Below are 13,018 nucleotides of genomic sequence, written 5' to 3'. Positions count from 1 at the left end.
ATATACATGTGGGTGAAAGCAGTATTATTATTATTATTGGAATAACGTCAACATAAAATATAAAGTGCAGAATGACATTGTCGTGACAAGCAGCCGTGACATGACAACAAACTGCAGCAGCTGTAGTACCAGTACTGGTCACGTGTCCCACACTGGCAATTGACCAGTAACACTCGCGCCGGACTGCGGTGCTCGGTAAACCGAGTCAGAGTGAGACCTCTTCCTCTCCACACACTCTCTCCGAACGTGACGTCTCCCTCCTGCAGCCGGTCGGTGTCTGTCAGTGTCAGTGTGTTGCTGCTGAGCCGTCGGTAGCTGTGGACGGGAGTTAGCCGCGGAGCTAGCCTGCAGCCGAGCCGCGCGGACCCCGCACCTCCATGCATCCCCCGCGGCCGCGATGGCAGCGACGGACCCGGTCTGAGTCGTAGCTTCTCCGCCATGAGGCGAACCGCCGCGGCTCCGTGTGTAGTCACCGTCAGCGGGATTTAGCCATTCCCCCCTCTCACCTCTCACCCACCGGTAGCTAGCTTCTTTATTTCTTATTCATCTCCCCCCTCTGTGTGTCCGGGACAGACGGCGGCAGCCAGCCCGTCTCCCTCGCCCCTCCGGGAGGATGCTGAAGCTGTTCGGAGCGCTGGTGCTCCTCGGACTGGCCCTGGCGTGCATCACCTCCTGGGTGCTGGACAGCTACGACACGGCTTGGCACCCGAAGCGGAGCGTCCAGCACACGGCGGCCGGCGACGGAGCCGGGTCCAAGGGCAGCTCTGCACCGTTCCCCGGCGGCGAGCTGGACGGGATCTTCTGGTTCTTACAGGTGGGTTGTTGCGTGTGACCCAGTAGCTAGCTCGGCTCGGTCCTAACCAGCCTCATCGAGCCTCATCAGACATCTCCAGCTGCTTGTTATTCTCTCATTTCATTCTAAACCTCTGTAGATGATCTGCTGTGTTGTCATGTGGAGCTTGAGCTCTGAGAGATTTGAGTGAACGGGCTGACTGACTATCACAAGTGTGTCCCTGCTGGATCAACATGAAGTTCAGCCACACAGGAAGTTGTGTTTGGACTTTGCACATTCCACCTCTTTGACTCACAATCCCAAGCACCAGCCTTTGAGTGTTAATCTCACTTTGTCCCCCATGTTCCAGGTGTCTGACATTCACATCAGCCGGTTCCACGACCCAAGGCGCATTCCTGACTTTGAGAAGTTCTGCACCGACACCGTGGAAGTGATCCAGCCGGATCTGGTGCTTGCAACAGGTGCTGTCCCGCCCTCTGCCCGTCCTCCTGTATGTGTATGTGTGTGACAAGGTGTGGCCCCCTCGTGTCCCTGAAGACGTCTCACACACTTTTCCCCCTCTCTCCTCCTCAGGGGACCTGACGGACGCCAAAACCGAGAGCAAGGTGGGTTCCCTGCAGCACGAGGTGGAGTGGCAGGCCTACCACAACATCCTGAAGAGGTCCCGGGTGATGGAGCGCACGCGGTGGATAGACATCCGGGGAAATCACGGTGATTAACCGCAACATCGTTAGTCTCTAAGTGGAGGATCCTAGATGGAGCCCGGCCGAGTAGAATCAGCCGATATGAGCCTTTCACAGATTTTTGGGATATCGGAGTTTAAGTTTCCTTATATTCAAAAACCTTTATTTGACGGAACAATGCAGAACAGATGTGCATGTAAAGCCCCGGTCCCACTGGAAACATCTGGCCTTTGTCTGCAATGGTTACAATGGGCTTTGCGCTCCCTGTAGTAAACATGGGTTTTAATATGCTCCCATTGGCAGTGATGGAGAGGGGGGAACGAGCCATTTGGCAAAAGAGAGAGAGAGAAAAGAGAGAGAGAGTGTCCGTTGTAGGTTTGTTTAAGACATCGAACATGATGCACCTTCATCTACTGAAGAAATGAAATCACCCTTTTACCCTTATTTATAAAAACGTAACAGAAATGTATTTTCCTAATTAAATGTCAATATATTTGATTGTTTCATGTAATGCCTCCAACCCCCAAAAAACAATATCAGTTGTGCTCTAATCTTTGAAGTAAGATTTTCCAGAAGAATCCATTAACTGTGGTTCATTCTAGCATCTTACAGGAAGTCGTTCCTACCCCCCCCCCCCCCCCCTCCTCCTCACTGCCTATTCTCTGTTATTTGATCTCAAGCTATTAGATGTGAAACAAGATATCTCCTCTCCTGATCCATTGGAACTGTTAAAATGCAGACAGCTAGTTACTGGATGTGGAGTGTCTCTTGACAGATACATTCTGCTGTCAGTTGTTTATGTGTGACCCGTCAGTTCAGTTCCCAGAGTCTATAATAAACAGATATTGTTCGATATCCTCCTGTAATCACGTGGGAATCTGACGCCTCTGTTAAAGACGTGTGTCTTCTTTAGATGTCCTGGCCGCTGTGGCCTCCTGTGATCTCCGTACGCTCCCTAATCTCACCATCATTTCATTTCTCCTGACAGATGCCTTCAACATCATGTCCCTGGACAGCGTCAACAACTATTACCGGTCAGTATGAGAAGCCAGCACCACACAGCGAAAGCCTGATGTACGTCCAGTTAGAGCTCCCTCCTGCATGTCTGTAGAGTGTGAAGCCTGTCTGACTTCAATGGCTGTGAAACATGAAGCACTAGGTGCAGACGCCCGAAATAGAATCAGAATCGACACCAACAAACGGACTCTCATCGTCTTCTGACACAAATTGTGTTTTCATGTGCCACGGCTGTTTTCTCTGTGAATGCTGATTTATCTTCTAACTTCTTGTTCTCTTACTGTTGTCGTCTGTCTCCTGAGCGAAGTCTAATTTATTTATTTACAATGCATTAAACGGTCTCTCTGCTCTGAGCTCCTGGTTGGAGCTGCTGGCTCCGGCCCAGGCTGCCACACAGCACTGTTTGTTGCTCACGTTGGCTTTTCTCCATTTTTCCTCTAGGAAATACTCGGCTAATCAGAAAGTCGGCTCTTTCCACTATGTTCACAAAACTCCCTTCGGGAACTACTCCTTCGTCTGCGCTGATGCCACCCTGACTCCGGGACCCAAGAGGCCGTACAACTTCTTCGGTATTCTCAACCAGGTATTCCCGTCCAACAACCTCTAATTACTCAATTTGTGCAAACACTGGTTAATTTATTCACTGGAATTTATAAATCATAAGGCAATTTCAATTATTTAAGCTGAATAAGTAAATCCAAATTTGAATTATTGAAAAGAATTAGCAAATGGAAGGTTGTACTAACACAATGAATGGACAGTAACAGTACTACAACATACAGTATACTCTTAGATGAATGAATTATATGGTAAACAGTGCTATTAATGTACATTTTAAATTAGAATGTCTCTCAGTAGAGTGTTAACCTCCACCAAGGCCCAACAGTCCCCTTATGACACCACATTTAAATTCACTAAATTCTTATTTCTACTGCACATACTCATAAATATCACTCCCCATAAATATGACATGTTTTTCCTTCAAGACCCATGAGTTATTCTCTGAGAAGTCAACAAAAGTAGTTTGTGCAAAATCCTGCTAGTTCAACAAAACCCTGATGAAAACATAACCTCCTTGGTGGAGGTAAACGTGTATTCCCTTTCTTTAGAGGAATAAACAAAGGATGCACACGCAGTAGGAACTGAATGTAATAGAGCTATAACTGGTACGTGGCTCTTTTGTGTGACAGACTCAGATGGACTTGCTGGACACGTTCAGAGTTGAGAGTCTGGAAAGCAACCAGTCGATCTGGTTTGGCCACTACACCACTTCCACTGTCGTCTCCCCGTCTCCGGGAGTCCGGGACATAATGAGGTAGGAAAATCCTGGAAGTTAAACCGTTTTTTAGAAATAGAAATATTACATTTTAAGGTTAATGTTATCACTGCATCCTAGAAAGGAATTTTAATATTAAATCATTGACAAATTATTATCATATCATTTTGATAGTTTTGACATTTGGACTCCTTGTGTTTTAAGATCTGCAGTTGCATATCTCTGCGGCCACCTGCACACACTGGGCGGCCTGATGCCGGTCCTCCACAGCCGACACCCTCAGGGCACCCTGGAGCTGGAGCTGGGTGACTGGATGGACAACCGAAGGTCTGCACCTCGACGTGATCCCCAAATATTCTCAACCTTGTGTTTATTACTTCTCTTCCTCTGCGGAGAAGTGAACTCCTCTCCTCCCGCCTGTGTCTCCAGGTACAGGGTTCTGGCCTTCGACCATGACCTGCTGAGCTTCTCTGACTTGAAGTTTGAGCAGTGGCCTGCGGTGCTCATCACCAACCCCAAGGACGCTCAGTACCTGCATCCGGGAGTGGAGCCACTGGGTCGGATACGAAGGTCCACACACATCAGGTGCCTGTCGACTGTTATCAGAACCATAAACGCCTCCACTGTTGCTGCTGTACAAGGTTTTGCAATACTTGGTTTCTCTGATGTAACGTACGCATGTTTAAACAGATCCTTTGCCTGTGATAACAAACCTTGGCAACAGATTCCAGTGAGATGTGTCAGAGTGTTAGGTCCTAGGTTAGTTAGTTAGATCTGGATCTATGAATCTTTTAAATGACTTGTTAATATCCGGAAACACAGCATCTGTAAACATTGAGGCCATTTCTAAGGAATTTGTCCTGTTACTTGAATCAAAATTCCAAAACTTGTTATCGTTTAAATAGCTGTCATCTTTTATTATGATGCAAAAGGTCAAAATTGAAGAGAATCGTTGTGGATTCCATCACAATAGTTGTTCCTTCTGTGAATCGAGTGAACACTGTGAAACGGCCTCAGGCTATTTTCCTACATTAAATCATTCATTTTCTTTGTCTTCCACAGGATCTTGGCCTTCTCAGAGGCTTCCATCACAGCAGTGCATGTGAGCGTGGATGGGGAGCCTCTGGGGAAAGGCAGCTCTGCTGGAGGACCTCTGTATGTGCTCCTGTGGGATCCATCGCTCTACCTCACTGGACTGCACACAATCCGAGTCAAAGTGGAGGTCAGCACTGCTTTCACTTATCTTCTGCTTGAAGCCATAAAAGTTTGGAGGACTTTTAATTGGTCTTGATTAGTTTTGGAAGTTTTCTTTGCCCAGAGTTAAGTTGTAATTAATTAATTGCTGTGTTAGAACTGCTGTCGGAGCTTTTAGCTGCTTTTCAAACTCTTCCCAGTATCGATACCTTCTGCAGATTTTAAAGTCCTCTGACCTGAATTTGCATTTTCTTCCTTTCTCATCACTTTGTGTGCGTGCCGTGAGTCAGGACTCGGCGGGCCGGACCACAGAGCGGGAGCAGCACTTCACTCTGGAGGACGACCTGACTCCCAGCTTTGGTTTCGTGCAGTCCTTCATCCTCCTCACAGACCACTACATCCTGGCCCGAGCAGCCTTCATATTCATGATGCTGCTGAATGTCGGTGTGCTGCTGGCCTTCAGGTTCCTCAGTGTTCCCACTGGCAGAGGTAGGATTCAATAAATATATCATCATGATGCCATTTGAATTGTAAGCGAGCAAAGTGCAGTTTCACTGATATTCCAGTCTGTGCTATAAATCGTACATATTTGTTTTTTCTTCTTCATCTTCAGGTTTGACGTCTCAAGCTTGTATGTCTCTGCATCTGGTCAGTAAAATGGACCTTTTCTACTACTCTCTGCTGCTGTTCAACCTGTGTACAGCCATAGGTGGGTTCACTGCTCTTCTTATACCTCAGGCTGAACATGCCTCTACTTCCAATATAATAGTGCATCTAAAATCTATACAAATTGTGTTAATATTTAACTCAAACACCTGCCACTCCTGTGTTTGCTCTTCCATCACGTAACTCAACCATGTTCATAGTGATCTGTGCTGTTGTCCCCCCCTGTCCATAGGTCCGTGGTTCGTAGGAGAATTGATAGACGGCCATCTTGGCGCCTGCTTCGCCTTTGGGGTTTTCATCGACGGATACTTCCTGGAGGGCAGCCTCACTTATGTTATTGGAGTGGTTCAAGTAAGAAAAGTACAGTTTCAACCCATCTGCCTCACAGCTGAATTAGCTAGTTGAAAAATCAGTTTATTGATCAATTACTTTGATCAATAAATTATCTCTAGTAAAAATGTTTTGGTTACAGTAGCAATTATGAGAATGTGATGCTTTTATTTGTCTTATCTGAGCGTAAACCCTGTCTTTGGATTTTGTTTTTAAATAGGACAAAACAAGGTAATTGTATTAAATATTTAAAAAAACTAATATTATAGAAAAAATAATCAGCAGATGATTTGCTCATGACAAACGTTAGATGCTGCCCTAGTTTGCTCTACGTCTCAGTGATGTCTCTATTTGTACAACCAGCTTTAACAGCAGCCTTTAACATCATTTAGTTTCATTTTATCTCCTAAATTCTTCACATATCTTTAAATTGACATTTAAAACTTTGTTTTGTTCACGGCAAATTATCATATTAATCTTCATTTGGCCTAATAGAATCTACAGACGCTGTTTTACTTCTCGCTCTTTTCCATTTGTCAGTGCTTCATCTAATTTCCCGGACCGAGGAACTGCACTAATCACATTTAACTGAACTCATTTCCAGATGCTGTTCTTCAACATGCCCCTCACCTCCTACCTCTGCTGGAGCCTCCACCACCGGTCCAGAGGCAACACCTTCCGATCCCAGTTCCTGCGGCCGGGCTGCCGCTGGCGGAGTCTGGTCGTGCACCTCTTCATGCTGCTGCTGCTCACCTGGCAGGCCCACTCCTGCTACTTCCTCCTGGAGACCTACGGCCTCATGGCCTGTTTCCTGTCTCCTGTCCGCACGTGGGCGTTCGGGCTCAGTCTGCTATTGGTCCACCGCGCCTGGACAGGCCCCGCCCCTTTCATTCGTGACAATAGCAAGAGCGTCTCCCCCTCTTGACAGTAATTGCACTGTACCACCGCCACCACCACGATTTCCATTGAGCCTGACTCACAGATATATTTTCCAGTCTCTATCCACCTTGAAAGCCTCAATTCCCCTCCCCCCCACACGACAGCCTCTTCCGTTCTTTCTCTCCTTCTATAGCATCCTCCCAGTAAACCACTCACTGCCCTGTTTCTAGATAGTATTAACTTAATATGCATGTTATTGTAAAGCACCGGTGAGCACATTTCTGGCCATATTCATAGCAATGTGTACAGTGTTAAGAAACTAAAACCCCCTGGATAAGAATTAAACAACCTATTCGAGGACTAGTTTGACGAATCCTGCAGTTGGCAGCGTACGAGCTGTATCCTGCTGTGGTTAAAGCTGACTCATTAACTTGAGCTTTAGCACTTGTTGGAAGTGTTGCCTTGGCTCGATGCCACCTCACCACTGCCAAAGGATGAATAAGAAAGATTTCACCTTTTATTCTCCCCCCTGAAAGCTGTTTTCATTCGCTAATGAAAGCCGCATGTGCCAAACCAATCCCCGTGTTTACCTCCCGACAAACAAATCAAGTGGATAATAAAAGGTCTATGCGTCATTTTATATACGGTAAGCTTTCCCTAATGTCCCGCGGGCTGATGGAAAGTGGAAGTAACTTTGGTGGAAATGACGAACTGCAGACGATGCAAGCTGCACGACCAGATTCTCAAGTTTATTCTACATTTAATTACAGGAAATGAAAGGAAGGGGAATAATAAATGGGTCGAGTACTGTCGCTGACCCGTCGACGTGTTTTTAAACGTACATGAATTCCACTGCACACAACTGCCAATGTAAAAACTTCGTAATATTCGCTCTGGAATATTCATATCAAACACTTCGATTCAAATCACTTTTCACCACGACACAGAGACGCCGGCCTGACTCTCCATGCTCCTTCAAACGTGACTACAGAGAGCAGCTGTTTGTTTCTCAGGAATGTGAGCACTTGAACAGTAGGCCGGCCCCGGTAGTATTTCAGGACAATGTTTTTTATACTCCATAGTAGCTCAGTGAACTCAAAAAACTATGTTGGGGGGAAGAAAAAAAAATTCAGATGTGTGGTGGTGAAAAAAAAAATACTTGTATTGTGGGATTTCTTTATTTTCATTTTCTCTCTCATGTTATAAAACTGCACTGGAAGTGGTAATTTTTCACCTCCCTCCCGTCGAGTGTGGGCAGGAAGATGCACGAGCGAATGTTGATCCCTTTTTTGTGAAGGTGCAAGAGAATTAAACTGGGTTTTGTGTCACACTAATTCAGTCCAGTACCCAGTAGTGGCAGGTGCCTGGATTCCACAAGAACTAACTGGTCTAAGAATGTACAGAAAATGGGAGAATACGTTATTTATCGAGTCCCTTCATGGAAGGTAATGTTCCAGCGGCGTCAGATCCTCGTATATTTTCCAAATCAATACCCAGCTTTGGAACAGAATCATTCCTCAGTGCTGTTATAAGACACGCGCTCTAATATTTAAACACCTCCCAGGTACTGAGAAAAATTGAGTTATGTGCAATCGTGCTGGCAGTGGTTTAATAACTTCTTTCCTCTCTGCATCGACGGGTCTTACACGTTTGTACAGGAGCACCACTAAGTGTTTAATTCCAGGATGAAGACTGATATTTTAAATTGTATTGACTTTTGTTATTGGAGATGATGTCTCTTAGCAAGGCCCAGTATGTCTCTCAAGCTCTGGGATCTGTCCACAAGGAGGCAGTATAGAATGGACACAGAGGGTAATGATTTATTAATGGGCTGCATTTCACTTCCATCCCCAAATTCTGCATGATTAGTTTTTTTTCTTTTTGCAGAAAATCACTCACCGATTATAGTTTAATATAAATCTGGTGGTGATTGTTTTGTACTGTGCATCCAATTAACAAAAAAACAGACACCATTAAATGTCTGAGAAGGAATACACTGTAAAAAGAATGTACTGGTTTTCACTTATTCTACATTCCCCCCTATTATGTTCAAATACTGATGCATACGAATGAAGAAGATGATGATGATTCCCCCCCCCCCCCCATGGCCAAATATTATTTTTTCTCGTGACAACTGAACTTGGAGCCAGCCACAACTTTTATTTTGTTAATGGTTTATAGTGCTGTGGAATAAAAATTGTCGTTACAGTAAATCATGTGCTTTGTTTACTTTGACCAAGAAGCCCCACACACTGAAAAATGCAGTGCAATAAAATCTATGAATCGAAAGACAATATTTATTATATAATATTTAAAGTAAAGTGTCAAAAAAAGAAAAGGAAACTGACAATCTTATTGCAGTATAAACTCACACTCTAGCTAAAGTAATTTGTTTACATTTGCCAGCTAACCATTGTAAGTAGAACCAGATCATGATACCCCATTACACAGTAGTTTCCATATACCAGCCCTGGTACCAACAGACAGTAGTTTGACAGTACTCTTTGTACAGCACTTTTAATTACCGTAGAGCTAATAAACAGTACAAATTTTATTTCTGGAAACATAAATTAAAAAGTTTTGATATTCAATACTTATCAGGTTCTCAAACACTTTTTTCATTTTACTTTTCTCAAGATCATAAAGAGACAACGTGATGTGATTTTTTTAATTTCTGTTTTGTAATTGCAATCAACTGGCATCCGCTAAGCGATGCAATGTCTCACTCGAGTTCATTACCTTAATGGGTTCATTTCTCGAGGTGTCTGGTGAGAGTAGTAGCTACTGGGAACCGTGGTGATTATCCTCACTCTGATATCTTTATAATTTGTTTGCCAATGTTTCCCCCTTTCATCATAGAGCAGAATGCATCTGCAAGAAAATAGAACAAAAACAACTCTGTAACTGCGAAGGCAACAAACGAGCAAGAATCATCAAATAGTGGATAAATGCCAGAATTAAAACTCACATACCTCCCATGTTTTCAATGCCATCCACCACAGTTTCTAGCACCTGCAGGATGAAGTACACAATTATGCAAAACCATAATCAGGGAAGAGGACAAACAAACACACATTGATACCACTTCCTCCTTACCTTGATCTGGCCTGATTTAATACACTGGCTGAGTTCACAGAGGGCAGCTTCTGCTTTGCTCATGTAGTCAAGCACCATGAATCTCTCTCTGGTGATGCTCTTGCTTTGCAGAGTTTCCCGTGTCTCCTTGCTCAAAGGTGGCGGATACGGCACATCCTTGTTGTACTGAGAGATCTGCCCACACAGGATCACATGGCTGCCGCTGTTCATCTGAGGAAGAGAGAGGCGGAGGTCAACGTGTCGGATTCACTGTGAAAGAAAACCCTCAATGTTGAGGATTAGGAATGAGGGCTGCAGAATCCACAAGCCACCACATTTCATTTTTGCAAATGTAGGGAAACGCCATTGAGGGATCAACATAAATAACGCAAGAAAAACATCATGACCAGTACCTGTGATATGACAGTATCACTGATGGGTCCTCCCACATTGTCAAAGTAAACATCTACTCCATCGGGGCAGCACTCCTTCAGTCGGGCCGGTACATCCTCCTGTCGGTAGTTGATGGCAGCGGAGAAGCCCAGATCGTCCACTAAAGCTCTGCACTTCTCTTCAGATCCACAGATCCCCACAACCCTCACACAGCCGTCCAGCCGGCCAATCTGCAGGAGACAATCAGGAGGCAATGATCAAATCTGCCTGGTCTGATCTAAGCTGTGTTTATGTTACCAAAATCCAGGGTTTGCTGTATTTACCTGTCCAGCTATGGAGCCACAGGCCCCAGCCGCCCCACTGACCACCATGGTCTGATTGGCCCCTTTGGTGACGTGACCCTTCTCCCTCACACCCAGCAGGGCAGTGAGGCCTGTTAGTCCCACTGCTCCCAACAAGTAGGACAAGTGCCCGTCAGCCAACTGGGGATCAACCTGCAGTAGAGAGAAGTTTGTGTTGACTAATGTAACACAGTGTCCATGTCACATGCAGCTTGCTTTACAGGTCCTGTGTGTAAGATTTAGGTGAAAGGGATCTAACGGCAGAAATTGAATATAAAATATGCCTAGTAATGTTTTCACTAATCATCTAAATTGTGGTTTTCTTTTCCCTAGAATGGTCCCATTTATATTTGAAAAATTCATAATTATATCGGGAGCAGGTCCTCTCTATGGAGGCCGCCATGTTTTTTATTACAGTCGTCCAAACTGGACAGACTAAATATCTTTTGAGTTTTTATAATTAATGAAGGATAACACAGGTTCTCTTCCATGTTTGTGATGGGAGGGGGACGTGAGGGGTATTCAGCTGCAACATACAACCTCACCACTAGATGTCACTAAAGTCTCCACACTGATCCTTTAAACCTTACATAACAGATTCACATTTAACCCCACATAAGACCCAGTCTACCTGTCACTGTGACAAATAAGCCACTGCTGTAACAGGTATGTGCCGCACCTTCTGTAAGACGCTTCCTTTCATAACAGTGTGGGTCTGCCACAGCCAGTTGAAGGAAGTGACTACATCTCCCACAGAGCAAGAGCTGCAGCGGCTGGACTCAACCACGCCGAGGCCTACGCCATCCACACATGCAGACAGCTGCCATGGAGTCAGGTATTCGGCACCGGTGTCCTCGTTCATCCTGCAGCGCTGTGAGGGTGAAGACAGGAAGATAGAGAGTCCTGGAGATGGGGAATGTTTGCCTGGCCATTTTATTGTGAGCCATTGACACTGTTGAAGGGATAGTTCACCCAAAAAAGAAAATTGACTCATTATCTGCTTACAAGTATGCCAATTGAGCGGAAACCTTGTTTTTAGCCTTTATGTCCTCTGTGATCCTCGTCTGGAGCCACGTTCACACTGCACACAAGCTCTCGCCCATGGGTGCATGGAAGCATCGCTAGTTTTTTTAACATTTGAAGAGGTGGTTGCCAGTTACTTCAGTTATATCATATTTGGCTGCAACGCTGTTTACCCCTGAAACTCCAAAAGTGTTTAGTGGACTCAAACCTTTCACCCACCACCAATATTGGCATAGTTTGGAATAGATAATGAGTTATTTTCATTTTCTGACGAACTGCCAACTAACTTTAACCTTGCTATGATAACTCAGGTGGGCTGGTTGACTGCATGGTGTGGATTGAGTTGTTTAAATGCAGATGTCATGATAGGTCAGACTCTAAACCCACTGAAATGACCTGAAGCCATCCTGACTGCATGTTTACCATGTAGGGGTCGACTGAAAGGTAAAGCGTCCGAACCAGGGCCTCCTCCTCCTTCAGGTCAGGCGCTAAAGTGGACTCCTCCAGGCGGAAGTTTTCAGGACCTGGCACCCCATTTTTACCTTCACGTAAATAAGAAAACAATCACACACACGCATACAACAAAACTCGCGGTGACTTTAAAGAAATGACAAAACTTGACAAAGCTTCCAACCTGGACGTGAGTTGAGAACGACTCTCTGCACGTGCATCCTCAAAGCAACAAAAGACAAAAGTGCGGGTCTTTACGTGCAACGTGTTGACGAGTGCAACAGGAGTGTTGCTATACGGTTAGCACTTGGCTAAGCTAAGCTAACAGGCTGTACCTCAGTTTGTTGACATTAGCTAACCTGTGTTTCCTCACTGTCTCTGCACGGTGCAAGATGCTTCCCTGTTAGCCACTTCCGCCCGCGCTTAAATCCCGGAAGCCAGTTATGGAAGATCGTTTGCTTTAAGACTAAAATCAATTTAACACGTCTTATCTGATTCTGTGTTTATGGTTAAAATATATTTAACGAAACGTTAATCAAGCGATAGCCACGTGACATGCTCGTGGAGGAAGCAAGGCGGTTTGACGAAAGTGCGACACCGTGTCCGCAGAGTTCCGGAAGGGGGGGGTTCACCATCTCTTCATGTAGGTTCCATGGAGCCGGCAAGGCGACTCCGGTGAATCAGAAACGGAACGCGGCCCCTTCCAGCAGCACCATTTTTTTTGTTGTGTATTATTCTTTCTTTTTTTTATTCGTATTATTCCAGCTCATCCAGACAAGCCACTACCGGACACATCCCGCTGCTCCGGGGGTTGTCACCGCATCTGCAACCGGGAATGCACTCGGAATCAAAGAGGACACACGCGGGCTGCAGCGCTGGTGGTTACTAGCAGAAAAGT

General features: G+C 45.3%; 2 protein-coding genes across 4 annotated transcripts; one reads left to right on the top strand and one right to left on the bottom strand.

Annotated features, from left to right (window-relative positions):
- The first annotated feature begins 257 nt into the window (after positions 1-257).
- Positions 258-9,051, top strand: tmem62 (transmembrane protein 62). 2 transcript variants are annotated; one of them, XM_062396742.1, is made up of 14 exons: positions 258-461; positions 574-814; positions 1,143-1,254; positions 1,367-1,504; positions 2,465-2,510; positions 2,935-3,076; positions 3,684-3,808; positions 3,974-4,096; positions 4,199-4,354; positions 4,832-4,991; positions 5,254-5,452; positions 5,577-5,672; positions 5,862-5,980; positions 6,564-9,051. In XM_062396742.1, exons 1-14 carry the CDS (start codon positions 439-441, stop codon positions 6,882-6,884), a joined length of 2,001 nt encoding a protein of 666 aa, XP_062252726.1. In that variant the 5' UTR covers positions 258-438; the 3' UTR covers positions 6,885-9,051. The 2 variants fall into 2 exon arrangements, with proteins under 2 accessions (XP_062252726.1, XP_062252727.1); XM_062396743.1 differs by lacking the exon at positions 258-461 and having other exon boundaries at positions 683-814; positions 933-1,254.
- A 64-nt stretch (positions 9,052-9,115) lies between these two features.
- Positions 9,116-12,892, bottom strand: ptgr2 (prostaglandin reductase 2). 2 transcript variants are annotated; one of them, XM_062396744.1, is made up of 8 exons: positions 12,305-12,892; positions 12,094-12,212; positions 11,327-11,518; positions 10,630-10,800; positions 10,327-10,536; positions 9,935-10,144; positions 9,811-9,850; positions 9,116-9,709 (listed from the first exon to the last, which is right to left on the bottom strand). In XM_062396744.1, exons 1-8 carry the CDS (start codon positions 12,339-12,341, stop codon positions 9,645-9,647), a joined length of 1,044 nt encoding a protein of 347 aa, XP_062252728.1. In that variant the 5' UTR covers positions 12,342-12,892; the 3' UTR covers positions 9,116-9,644. The 2 variants fall into 2 exon arrangements, with proteins under 2 accessions (XP_062252728.1, XP_062252729.1); XM_062396745.1 differs by lacking the exon at positions 11,327-11,518.
- Positions 12,893-13,018: the final 126 nt, after the last annotated feature.

Source organism: Platichthys flesus, chromosome 10, assembly GCF_949316205.1.
Source record: "Platichthys flesus chromosome 10, fPlaFle2.1, whole genome shotgun sequence".
Classification (NCBI taxonomy): Eukaryota; Metazoa; Chordata; class Actinopteri; order Pleuronectiformes; family Pleuronectidae; genus Platichthys; species Platichthys flesus.
Note: the sequence above shows the minus strand (reverse complement) of the source record. Positions and strands in the feature narration are given on the sequence as shown.

What these genes read in the sequence shown, in the direction of transcription:
- tmem62 (XM_062396742.1), top strand. Translation starts at nt 439, where the DNA reads ATGAGGCGAACCGCCGCGGCTCC. An exon ending in GGATCTGGTGCTTGCAACAG is followed by an intron (nt 1,255 to 1,366) that starts GTGCTGTCCCGC and finishes TCTCCTCCTCAG; the next exon opens with GGGACCTGACGGACGCCAAA. An exon ending in GGAGTCCGGGACATAATGAG is followed by an intron (nt 3,809 to 3,973) that starts GTAGGAAAATCC and finishes TTGTGTTTTAAG; the next exon opens with ATCTGCAGTTGCATATCTCT.
- ptgr2 (XM_062396744.1), bottom strand. Translation starts at nt 12,341, where the DNA reads ATGCACGTGCAGAGAGTCGTTCTCAACTCACGTCCAG. An exon ending in GTGATACTGTCATATCACAG is followed by an intron (nt 10,145 to 10,326) that starts GTACTGGTCATG and finishes TCTCTTCCTCAG; the next exon opens with ATGAACAGCGGCAGCCATGT. An exon ending in TGGCATTGAAAACATGGGAG is followed by an intron (nt 9,710 to 9,810) that starts GTATGTGAGTTT and finishes ATTTTCTTGCAG; the next exon opens with ATGCATTCTGCTCTATGATG.